Below are 13,348 nucleotides of genomic sequence, written 5' to 3'. Positions count from 1 at the left end.
CCCATACTACCACTAACGCTCCCAGCTGAAGAGGCAGAAAGCCGTTACGTTGCACAGGGCCATGAAAGGAAAGGCTCCACTACTTTTACATGTTACCTTAAGACCAAAGATCCAGCAAAGTCTAAGGCAATACGCTACTCATTACTGAGTCATGTTACTTTTTTGCTATTCAGTGTCTTGAGATTGTGTGGAAATTCAAAGTGACCTGAACTTGTCACATACTTTAATTTTCTGATCCAAATTTGCTGAAAGGGAATAAACATTAAGCTTACATACTTTTTTAAGTAGAAGCAGACAATCACAACTGAATTAGAAGACGTCTTAATGGGCATAAACTTTATTTTTGTGTTACTCCTTTTTTTTTTTTTGTTTTTTGAGACAGAGTCTTGCTCTGTCGCCCAGGCTGGAGTGCAGTGATGTGATCTTGGCTCACTGTAATCCTCCGCCTCCCGGGTTCAAGCGATTCTCCTGCCTCAGCCTCCCGAGTAGCTGGGACTACGGGCGCCCGCCACCAGGCCTGGCTAATTTTTTGTATTTTCAGTAGAGACGGGGTTTCACCCTGTTAGCCAGGATGGTCTCTATCTCCTCACCTCGTGATCTGCCCACCTCAGCCTCCCAAAGTGCTGGGATTACAGGCGTTGAGCCACTGCGCCTGGCCTTGTTTTACTTTTTAAAATTTCTTTTTTTTTTTTGAGACGGAGTCTCGCTCTGTCACCCGGGCTGGAGTGCAGTGGCCGGATCTCAGCTCACTGCAAGCTCCGCCTCCCGGGTTTACGCCATTCTCCTGCCTCAGCCTCCCGAGTAGCTGGGATTACGGGCGCCCGCCACCTCGCCCGGCTAGTTTTTTTTGTATTTTTTAGTAGAGACGGGGTTTCACTGTGTTAGCCAGGATGGTCTCGATCTCCTGACCTCGTGATCCGCCCGTCTCGGCCTCCCAAAGTGCTGGGATTACAGGCTTGAGCCACCGCGCCCGGCCACTTTTTAAAATTTCTGTGAGCTGCTCTAGAAAACTAAAGGGCCAAAACTTTACTGTCATAATTCCATGTTCAGTCAGGGATTTCTCAGAATTGCAGCGTGCAGCATCCAGACTCCCCTTTATGTGGCTAGGGATCCCTGTGCCCTGTCTTGGGCTTACCTAAGAACTATAGGAATTCCCCATGTGCCTCCTACAGTTTTTCTAGCAGTGTGGGTAATGGACTCGGAAGGTTCCTGAGACTTTGTTAAACTTCTCATAATTCCAGAGGGAAGGCCAAAATATTGAGAATACTCAATGACAGGCTAAGTTTCCACTCTACTTCCTTATCCTCAAGCCACACACCAGAGTTCCACTGGGCGAGGACAGGGAAGTAGGATGTCCCAACACCCTCTTAGGGTTTTCATGCATTAATCCCCCCATATGGGCTGATGGTTGGAACTGCCCTTAGTTCTCTAAGTAAAGGTCTAAAAATGCACCTGTGGTTTCTGAACTTGGGTATATGCTGATACATAAGGACTACCATAGAAGTTACATGCCTTAATCCTGTAATACTTTCGTGTGGTATCATTCTGCCAATATATTGTCTACAGAGCCAAACCCCAAGTTACACAGCGCAACAGTACTTGTCAACCACTCCATCTCAGTGACACAGGTGCTAAAGTACCTCTCCCCTGAGGCAAAGTCCCCACACATCTGCAGTAAGTGCACATAAACAGAAATGGGCAGATTTTGAAAGTGAATGCAAACAACTTAATTCCAAAATATATAAACATGACAGAGGTCTAACATATGTCATGTTTTGATCAATATAAAGGAATATGTTTTTAACATATAAAAAACTGATCTCCAAGACTAAATCTAGACTTATCTACAAATAAATAAATTTTCAAACAGCCAGGGGAAAATGCATTTTTTCCCTGAGTCTCACTAAATCGTTCTGAATTCTGCTTCTCCTATCACTAATTCCTAATGTTATGTTAGAATGCAGAATTGTCTGCTCTTGGGAAAAATAAAGCATCTGTTTTTAATTCAAAGCTCTTGGGTATAGAAAAACTAACTATGGTTTTAGCTATCTGTGTCTGAGTTTATAAAACATGCACCAATGTACACTTTCTCCTTGTAGACTGAATGCAACTATAGAAATATTATCATAAAAAATATGTGGCCTGGAAGGAATCTCTGATGATGCTGAAGAACCTCAAGTTCCCATCATGGCTGGGAGTCAAGAGAAGGAGACGCTGCACACCTAAGTGCCGAATTAGCAGCCGAGGCTTTAGTGTTTGAAAGCAAATAATATAAAGCGAGGAGTAATGACTACAGTGGGTGTCAATTACCATTTTGCTACTTATGTAGGACTCGATTAACTTGGCAACTTCTACAAAAAACATTCACGTCACAACATGCAAATTAGAAAACAGTTAATGTAACTGTGCCACTGTCAGCAAGGCCAGCTTGCATACCAGAGTTAAGAATGAGAGTACCTGTCTGCCTAGGGCTTAACATTCAAAGACATTTATCATCTGTGTTTTAAGGTTAAATTTTGTATGACCCAGTTTTCCTTCTTTGTTCACTATCCACTAAAATTAAATGCCTCTATGCTGTGCAAGAAATCACAGTGTATGATTTTACTATTTCAACCAATCCATAGGCCCTGGGGATTTGGCAGCAGAATTCAGGAGAAATGCTACCTAAAGTGATTGAGCTGTTGCTAATTCTACCTTCTGTTCCACTCAAGTACTTCCAGGGACTAACAAGGGAAGGCGAGGGCAACCGTGACTGACTAGGTAACCAGCTACTCTATTGTGACAGAAGAAACCAGGCAACACTTGATTTTCAAAAGATAATTTTAACTGCTGCCCTATACTACTTTTAGCATAGTTTGGCTTGACCTTAACAGCCATGTCCCTCATCTTAGGTAGAATAACCAAATCAGTTTAAAATTACTTGATCTATGTCACTGAAACCTGAAATATGCCATCACTAAGAGAACCCCCAAATAAAAAATAAAGAACTAAAAAACACAACCAAACCGAATCAAACCAAAAACCTCATTCTCTGTATCATACTTTAAAATAAAAATCCCTGCGTCACAGGTGCTTGCTCAGGGCTGCCAACTTCTATTTTTCGCCTGACAGACATCTAAAAGCACAAACTATGCTTGTAAAAACCAAAAAGTAAATCTCTACATAGGACGGTACTTATAAGTGGACCTACTGATACCACCTATGATATAATTAGTCTGTTTTCTTTAGAAAGTATCAGAGCAGAAACATCTTTGGTTAATTCTTTCCTCTACATGCAAAATAAAATATTCTTACACGATGAGACTGTTTATTATCTCTGGATCTTGATGAGTTCATCAATGCCATTTAGAAAAGGGGACAACACACTGGAAAAGCTGAGATAAAAATGGAAGGAACCAAGAGAGAGAGAAAACATTCAGTTGCCACGTTCCCATCACTGTCAGTTCCAACCGCCGGCAGAGAAATGCCAATAAGAAATAAAATCTCACACACATGCCACAGTTGTAGCCTCATCAGCTTTTCCAATGATTACTACTAGCATATTTTTGACTACAGCGGTCGGGATTTAAAGCTAGTACTTTTTAAAGCTGGGGATTTAAACTGTACTTTTAGCACAGTTTAGCTAATGCAACAGAAATATGATAATTTCTTCATTATTCCCCCACCCCCTGCAAAAAAAAATGAGATGAAAAGAGGAAAGTAGAATGGCAATTTTTAAGAAATGTTTTTAAAATCTGTCAGACTCATCATTATCATCCCAGTTTATCCACTGTAACTATAAGGAGAGAACTATGTGATTAACGTGACAAATCTTTGAACCAGTATTACAAGCATGTCCCCGTAAGTTTTTCCCTATTAAAATCTTTTTTGAAATGAAAATTAAATTAAATAACCTATCTTGGCTTGTTAAATACTGCCAACCCTTGCATTGTACACAGGGAAGGCAAGGAGACTCTGAGGTGTCACATGCCAAGAACGTATTTTCAGAAAATGAAGATAGGCAAGGCCCAAGTATACATGAGGCACACAATAGAAAAGGAATTTCGCCATCTGTGATCTCAAAATTACAAATGGAGAATGACAAACAATGAGTCTATATAAGGATATGTCTCTCTATATATTTATAAATATTTATATAATTTACCATGAAGACATGCAAGTAGTGTTATAGCAACTATTATACAATATAATACAGAAGGACTGGTCTTCCAATATTACAGTTGCTTTAGATAAACAGCAAATATGTCTTATCTATTGCATTCCTCTGTAGTGTTTGAAACTGGAGAGAAATTAAGATTCCACACTATGCTACATTTCTTATAAGAGACGTTATATGCCTCAATAGTGTTTTGAGTTTGTTTTTTTAAAAAGCTCAACACAGATAAAGAGAACAAGAGAAGTTCAGTGCAGCTTCAGGGCAGCTTTGATGCAGCATTAGAAGATGTTCACTTGGGGAGGAAATTATTTCTTTCTTTCTTTTTGTTTCCCAATTCAACTGCATTAGGTTTGGCAGCAAACACAAGGTCAAACAGAAAGCACAGATGTTTGCTAGAAGGCAAATTTCAACAGCAAGCAGACCAATTTACCTGACCTTAATACGGTCTTTACAACACAAAACACCTAGAGAGTATAAAAGAGCCCATTTTAAAAGTCTGGTAGACTTTCATTTTGCCTGATTCCTATTAGAAGAGTGAGATTAGAACAAGTACCTTCTTCTTTACAGCTTCATGAATTGAGATTGTATGAAAATCAGGCCAAGAAGCCCAAATATTGAACTAAAACACAGGAGAGGCAGGTAATAAAACATTAAAAAAGAAATATTTAGCCTATATTTATTTCCCCAGATATTAATTCCTTATTGGCTAAATGTATAAAATACAAAGTTTGAGGATTCTAACCCTCAATAATATATCTAATTGATTTCTAAATCTCAAGTCACATTCCAAAGCATTGTGCTTCCCTTTTATCATCTTGGAGGCTGATACCACAAACAGCTGGAACCCAGAAGACTTAAGGAAGCAGTTCGCTCTGGTCAGTTTTCCTTCTCAGGTTTCTAAAGGAGGACATTTAACAGGGAGGAAGGGGCATCTTCTATCTGGAAGGCTATTACCCCACACTTTCTCTCTCTCCCTAAACACTAAAGCCTGCAAAGTAGCTCTAGTTAGACTTTTCTTTCCTTTACCTAAGTTTCTTATTTTTCATAATAAAAATGTAGTCGGTTAAGACCTGTTGCTCTAAAAAAAAAAAAAAAAAAAAAAAATCAGGGACCTGAAAAAAAGTAATTGGATTTGATAGTACAACTAGGACCATAAAATAAAAGCAGAGAGATTGAATCAGATGAGACATACTAAACTTTAAAAAAAAATCTGAACTCCAGGGAGGGTACTAGGAATGAGGCAAAGTAAAGGTGTTCATTCTCAATACACGAAATAAACACACAAGCCAAATATGTATGAGTACTGGCTCCCTGGCAACAGACTTCTTACCAAATCCAATATCTGATCAATGGCTCTCCAGGGCAGGAAAGCTGTGAATGAAAATATCACACAAGAAGTTTCACTTTTGCTATATAATCTTTGAGTTGAGGCTTAAAAAAATTATGCAACCCCCCTAAAATTCCATTCTATCTCCTATCCTCAACTCTTTTGTTTCAAAGGCAGCTTAAAAAATGAGAGCTCATGTTCATAAGTTTCTCCCCCTTGGATTTTTTGCTCTGTTTCTCCTTCTTGTACAAAGACATTGGTGCCTAATCTGCTTGCTGCCTGCCTTAGGTAATTCCTTATCATGTATTTATGTCTTCTTATAATTGATCACGTTACTTTCTTTTGCAAGAGAAGATCAACACTGATTTTTTTAAGTAGACAGTACAGGGACATACATGCATCAGGTTTAGGAGGAAGATCTCACACCTTTCAAAGAGATGCAGCCTGGCTCCTATCTGCTGAGTTTACTGGCTGGCTTACTCTTCCCTGGGGGGGTTTTAGTGCTGGCTGAGTGGTGGTGAAGGCTGCTGGATCCTTTCAGGCCATTCTTGCTGGGTTTGCAATGCTCCTGTTGGCAGGACCTCCTGGAGGAGGAAGATCCTGAGTGGCTGGGAGGTGACTTGCTTCTCCCCAGATGTGGGGATGAACTCCTCTGGTCATGGTGGGGCCGTCCAGCCCTAGATGGTGAGGAACTAGATGTGCGAGGCAAGGATGAGCTTCGAGGAGAGGCACTGGGACTCCTGCGAGGGACAACTGGACTCTTGGGTGGCGTTTTTGGATTGTGAGGAGATCCTGGACTCTTGGACTGAGTAGTGCTCCGGGGTTTCTGAGATCCATTTTGAAGAATTTGGGCCAGGCGGGAGAAAAGGTCTGAGTCGGAGTTACTACTCCCTAGGACTTTATATCTGCGTAGCCTTAAAAGAACAGAGAAAATATATTTTTATTTTAATTCATTTCAAGTGTGCCTAAAAAGTCACAATGTCCCAAAATCATAATCTGAATGTGTAGAAATCAGAAAATAGACTAACAGGATACAGGGTTACTCTGCTATATACCAGTTGTATGACCCTGGACAAATTCTTTAATCTTTCCCTGCTTTCAATGGGAACACTGTCTATCTCATAGGGTCACTGCACAGACCAAGGGCAGTGACCCAAGCACTTAGATGAACATCTGCCATGAAGAAGCCCTTAAATGATATTAGTTCCTTTCCTCCTACACCATGTTTACTCTGCTAATTTTCAGATGAATTTAATTAATTGTCTCTAGCATGTTAGCACATAAGACAGAGAGTAAACTATATTGTGTAAGGATGCTAGGACAGGAATCTTACAAACACAAAATCCCACAATGTAAGTGTTTTTTTTTTTTTTTTTTCTGCCAAGGCTCTGTCACCTCTAAGTCTTCAGCATGAACTACACTAAGCAACAAGAGGAATTATAGATAAATGTACATTCCACTCATTTAATAATTTCCAAGAGAAAAGAGTAGTCATTGGTTTCTGTGGAGCTCAGTTTGTATTCCTCAGTTAATAGCCTCAGTTAATCTTCAGTTAATAGCCTGGGATTAAAGAGGGTGGATGCTGGAACTGACTGCCCTCCACCCCCCCACACTGGCAACTGAGCTTGGGCCTCAAGCTGTACCTGTAGTGCACCTGTAGTGCACACCTGGCTAATTTTTGTATTTTTTGTAGAGACAGTTTTGCCACATTGCCCAGGCTGGTCTCAAACTCCTGGGCTCCAGCAATCCTCCTGTCTCAGCCTCCCAAAGTGCTGGGATTACAAGCATGAACCATAGCACCTGGCCCTTGGGCCTCAGAATTCTAAGAGTATTCATATGAACAGCAAATGTGTTTCTTGTCCTAAATGTCCTTCTGATTTGGCCTAAGAATCAAAGAAAATGGAACATATAAAAGCGTCTTTATGAACTATAAAGCAGTGGTTCCCAATCTTTTTAGCACCAAGGACCAGTTTCGTGGAAGACAATTTTTTTTCCATGACAGGGGGAGGAGGGGCAAGGATGGTTTTGGGATGAAACTGTTCCACCCTAGATCATCAGGCATTAGTTAGATTCTCATAAGGAGCACACAACCTAGATCCCTCCCATGTGCAGTTCACAACAGGGTTCACACTCCTATGGGAATGTGATGCCACTGCTGATCTGAGAGGAGGCGGAGCTCAGGCAGTAATGCTCACCACCTGCCGTGCAGCCCTGGGGTGGGGGGGGCCTGCTATAAAGCAGTCTACAATATATTTTAGTGGCAATGCCAAATTAGGTAGTGAGAAGGACCCTAGGGCCCCTGTAATAATAAAATTATGCTAATGGAAAGTATACAGCAAAGGAAGAGACAAATGAATGGAACAGAGCATTGAATCCAAAAAGATCCCCATGTTTCTATGGGAAATTAGTATTAAGATACCACAAACTACTTGGAAAAAAACTTCACATCATATATAATGATAAACTTTAGATAGACAATACATTTATACACAAAGCACAAAACTATAAAGGTACAGGAAATTACTACCTTTTAAAAAAATATTAGGGTTGAAGGACCTTCCTATGCATGATATAAAACACAATTAATAAAAAAAAATTCAGTTCTATGAACACTAAACTTTTCTATCAAAAGGCACTACAACCCAAGTTAAATTCAGACTAGGATTAAATCTCTTTGATATAATTTGTAGAGAAGGGGGTTAGTTACAGAAAGTAACCCAGGCCTGGCGCGGTGGCTCACATCTGTAATTCCAGCACTTTGGGGGGTTGAGGTGGGTGGATAGCTTGAGGTCAGGAGTTTGAGATCAGCCTGGCCAACATGGCAAAACCCTGTCTCTACTAAAATACAAAAATTTAGCTGGACATGGTGGCGGGTGCCTGTAATCCCAGCTACTCGGCAGGAGAATCACTTGAACTTAAGAGGCAGAGGTTGCAGTGAGCCAGGATTGCACCACTGCACTCCTGCCTGGGCCACAGAGCAAGATTCCATCTCAAAAAAAAAAAAAAAAACACACAACAGTAACCCAATAGAATGTTTTGACATGAAAACAGCCAACAACTCATAAAACGATCCTCCCACCTCAGCCTCCCGAGTAGCTGGGAATACAGCTGTGTAGCACCCATGCCTGGCTAATTCTTACAGAGATAAGGTTTCACCATGTTGCCCAGGCTGGTCTCAAACTCCTGGGTTCAAGCAATCTGCCTGCCTCAGCCTCCCAAAGTGCTGGGATTACAGGTGTGAGCCACCACATTTGGCCCTGGAAAGCACTCTTCACTGGTTTACCACCTCCTGATATTTTCCCCTCTTCCTCAAAATATAAACATTCTGTGGTCAAATATATCATGATAATATTTAAATAAAAAGTATAGCATGCAGTAGATACTAAAGCAGTATCTTTACTATGTATGGTTGTACATACCATCAGACCTAGGGAAATCTTCTATAGGATTTTTTTGGTTTAATTCATTATAATCAAGATAAACAGCACTGTTACCAGGGTCCATTTATCAAATCATGGACAATGTATTCACTAGCATTTGACATCATATTTGAAGCACTAGCAATCTTTCTCCCCACCTAGGCAACTCCAGTGGCAGAATCTGTCTGATGTAATTATCTTGGAAATCTGGAGTCTACCGAAGGCTTGCAACTTCCAGGAGAAGGCTTGGACTGTCAATAACAGTTAATTTTAGTCTATTTCAGATCTTAGCACAGTAACAGCTACCCATCCCCCATTCCTGGCCCTGTGGCAGGCAGTTGTGCACTTATTTCTGGAGCAGTTTGCACACAGCTTACAAGAAGCAGGTGGGCAAAAAGAACCCTGTCCTCCAATTATTGGGGATATGTGCTCTGATTACTCATAGCTGGTTCTGATCACAGAAGAGCAGAGAAAGAGGTGGGTAGTCATTCTTACATTTTTCCCTATTGTTACAAACTGGTTCTCCTCTGGCTGAAGTAACTGCTAGGGGATTAAAAGGGCCAGTGCTCTTTTTTTCCTTCCCTCATTTTTCTTTTTTCCCTTCTTCGGAGCCAGATATTAAAGACTTGTGTATTCAAAACCAACCACATATACTGGGGAAATCAGAAAGCTATTATGCTTAGCCAGAAAAAAATACAGGCTTAGAAAAGGTCTGAGACCTTAGGTTTACATCTCAGGGTGGTCCTCAGCACAGAGACAGTCTACAACCATCAAAAAACAAACAAATTAGCTAGGTGTGCTGGCATGCACCTGTAGTTCCAGCTACTCAGGAGGCTGAGGCAGGAGGATCACTTGAGCCCAGGAGTTAGAGGCTGCAATGAGTCATGATTATTCCACTGCACTCCAGCCTCGGTGACAGAGTGAGACCCTGTCTCAAAAACAAAAAGAAACAAAAACAACCCCCAGCAAATCCCGAGGAAAGGGGAAAATTTTATTTTCAGAGTTACCACATTATTAGATTCAAATATCCAATTTTCAACAAAAATAAAAATAAAAATAAAAAAAACATACACAGAAACAGGAAGGCATGGTCCATTCAAAGGAAAAAAAAATCAACAGAAATTGTATCTGAAAAAGACCTGATGGCAAATCTACTAGACAAAGATTTTGAAACAACTGTCTTAAGGATGCTTGAAGAACTAAAGAAAGACACGGAGAAAGTCAAGAAAACAACGTGTGAACAAAATGGAAATATCAATAAGAGACAGAAAACCTGACAAGAACCAAAAAAAATTGGAACTGAAAAGTACAATCACTAAAATAAAAAATTCACTAGAGGAATTCAAAAGCAGATTTGAGCAGGCAGAAGAAAAAAATCAGCAAACTTGAAGACAGGACAATGCAAAGTATTGAGTCTGAGGTACAGAAAAAAAAAAGGAGTAAAGAAAAGTAAACAGAGAGTAAAGGGCCTGTGGGGCCATCAAGCAGACCTGCATGCACACTGTGGGAGTTCCAGAAGGAGAAGAGAGTAAGAAGCAGAGAGAATACTTAAAAAAAAATGGCTGCAGACTCCCCAAAAGTCATAAGAGACATGAATATACAACATCCCAGAAGTTCAACAAACTCGAAGTAGGATGAACTCAGAAACCCACAATGAGACACATTATAATCAAACTGTCAAAAGACAAAGACAGAGAATCTTGAAACTCTCAAAACAATTATCAGAACACTTCTCACCAGAAACACTGGAGGCTGGAAGTACTTCAGTACTTTAAAGTACTTCTTTTAAAATGCTACAAGAACTGTCAACTAAGAATCTTGTATCTGGCAAAACTGTCCTTCAAAAATGAGGGAGAAATTAAGACATTCTCAAATAAAAGCTAAGGGAGTTTGTTACCACCAGATCTGCCTTGCAAGAAATGCTAAAGGGAGTCCTGTAGGTAGAAATGAAAGGACGCCACACAGGAACTTGAAGCCATATGAAGAAATAAAGATCTTAATAAAGGCAAACACATGGACAATTATAAAAGCTAGTATTTTGTAAGAAGTCTATAACTCCACTTTTTGTTTTCTGCATTATTTAGGAGACCAATACTTTCTTTTTCTAACATTGGTTTGTAACTCCACATTTTGTTTTTTACGTTATTTAAGAGATTAATGCATTTTAAAAAGTATTAGTTTATGTGTTTGAACACACAATGTATAAAGATGTAATTCTGTAACATCAACAACTGAAAGGAGTAGAGATGGAGACTGAAAGGAGCAGAGTTATTGCATGATATTGAAGTTAAGCTCATATAAATCCAAATCAATGTTATAACTTTAGAACTTAAGTGTAACACAACAATGTGAATGTACTTAATACCACTGAACTGTACACTTGAAAAAGACATAGCCGGGCACAGTGGCTCAAGCCTGTAATCTCAGCACTTTGGGAGGCCGAGGCAGGTGGTTCACTTGGGGCCAGGAGTTTGAGACCAGCCTGCCCAACATAGTGAAACCCTGTCTCTAGTTTAAAAAAAAAAAAAAAAAATTAGCCTGATGTGGTGGCAGGTGCCTGTAATCCTAGCTACTCAGGTGGCTGAGGCATGAGAGAATCTCTTGAACCGGGGAGGCAGAGGCTGCAGTGAGCTGAGATTGAGCCACTCCACTCCAGCCTACGTGACAGTGAGATTCTGTCTCAAAAACAAACAAACAAAAAAGTCAAGATGCTAAATTTTATGTGTATTTTACCACAATAAATTGGAAAAAATAAAATGATTAACCTGGATCAATCTGATTACTTCCACTGCACTAGGCTGTAAGGCCTGGGAAAGGCAGGAAAGAAAGATACTGAGAAGAGGGTAACACAGAAACGATGCCATTGGTGGTGTACAATAAAGCAGATATAGAAATGGTGTTACACACTTAACACAGGGACAGCACACAGCATTACCTGGCTTCTACTCCAGGCCTCGTGGGTGGCTTTCCTGGTGGTGGCCGAGGAAAGAACTGAGATGAAGTTGAGCTATTGACTTGATCTGTGTTGACCCATGAAACTGGCCTTGGAATTTTGCTCTTTCTAGACTGGGAGATGATGGGTGACAGAAAGCTATCTTCAGCTGACCTACTCAGTTGAGAATCTACTGTCAGTCTTGAAAAGGGAGTGAGCACTTCCTCCTCACAAAAGGTAGCAGGAACAGTAGCTAATTTCTCCTCTAGCAATTTATCAGAGGCACTTGAGAGGTCGCCAAGGAAGGACTTGAATTGTCTTTTTTCCACCAGAAGCTTGACTAGGTCTGGCTGATAAGCTTTCTTTTGGAGGAGTTTTTCTTTTGCAGAAACTGAAGAGGATGATTCCAAAGTTGAGTCGATCTCTTGTGCCAAAACAGGGATTCGGCTATGTCTAGTTACAAAGGATGACCTAACCATATCCTTCCGGGTTGGGGTACCATGTTCATTCTCTGAAACACAATGAAATAGTTCTCCATTTCTAGGGGCAATTTTCTCTCTCTTACCCTCTTGGTGCAAAAAAGTAGAGAGGTCTCCTTGATGACCCGGCAAGTCTTCACTCATGATGTCATCATCCTTAGATACCTTATTTTTTTGTATTTCTGCCACCTGGCCTATCTGACCTTCAACATGTGGGTCAATGTCTCTGGGAGAAATTTCTGAAGTTCCAACTGTCAGAAGCTTCATTATCTCATTATTTTTGTCTTGATTTGGCACCACACTAAAAGTCTGTGTTTTCGTCACATTAAGAGGTTCAGTAGTAGCTGAGTGATCCTTTTCCACAATTACCAAATCTCCTGGGAGAGAGGAGATCTCAATACAATGCTGCCCTCTACTTAATTTCTCATCTTCATTATCTGACTCTAAAAGGATGCTTTTCTCTTCAGTTTCCCCAGGGAGATTTTCAAATTCTCTCACAGCCAGTCTGTTACGATCAGGAAGTTCTTTTGGTCCCAGGTCTTGAGATTTGTTACTTTCTCTAATGTTGGGTAACACGTCATGACCAATGTGATCTATCTGAAGCCCCAAATCTGTTCTGCTTCCTCCACTAGGAGGTTCACCCTCTGTCACAGCCAAGCCAGAGTTTTCCCTTGGAGAGTAAAGTTCCACAGTGGGCTCCATGGGCTGAAGATCTTTCTTCTCTGGCTGTTGACCATAGTGAAAGCTTCCTGAAGTTGACTGTGTAGATGCCACAGAAGGTCTAGGAATTGTAATCTGGAGAAGGGGGAGAAAAAATTAAAATGCAACTATGTAAAATATCAATACAGATGCATGCTGTGAGATTTAACATCTCAAAATCTGATTTATAGGAAGGATACAGATGTTGACCAGGTCTGCCCAACTTACATGAAAAATGAACAATTCTGAATAACAATGAATGACACTTAAGCTACCCTACTCAGAAACTGTGCAGAACAGTCTCTCCCTGTAGGTTTATCCCTGCTCCTTCTTTGG

General features: G+C 40.5%; 1 protein-coding gene across 5 annotated transcripts in view; it reads right to left on the bottom strand.

Annotated features, from left to right (window-relative positions):
* Positions 1 to 680: 680 nt before the first annotated feature.
* LOC111529164 (tau-tubulin kinase 2) overlaps positions 681 to 13,348 on the bottom strand; it is a 178,174-nt gene continuing 165,506 nt past the window's right edge. For all 5 annotated transcript variants that reach the window (XM_023196021.2, XM_023196023.2, XM_023196022.2 and 2 more), the window contains 2 exons: positions 11,838 to 13,108; positions 681 to 6,397 (listed from right to left, as the gene is read on the bottom strand). In XM_023196021.2, the coding sequence (XP_023051789.1) occupies positions 5,935 to 6,397; positions 11,838 to 13,108 (1,734 nt within the window). In that variant the 3' untranslated portion in view covers positions 681 to 5,934. The remainder of the gene's footprint in view (positions 6,398 to 11,837; positions 13,109 to 13,348) is intronic.

The sequence above is a fragment of the Piliocolobus tephrosceles genome, unplaced genomic scaffold (assembly GCF_002776525.5).
Source record: "Piliocolobus tephrosceles isolate RC106 unplaced genomic scaffold, ASM277652v3 unscaffolded_110, whole genome shotgun sequence".
Classification (NCBI taxonomy): Eukaryota; Metazoa; Chordata; class Mammalia; order Primates; family Cercopithecidae; genus Piliocolobus; species Piliocolobus tephrosceles.
This window is presented reverse-complemented; position numbering and strand designations above follow the sequence as displayed.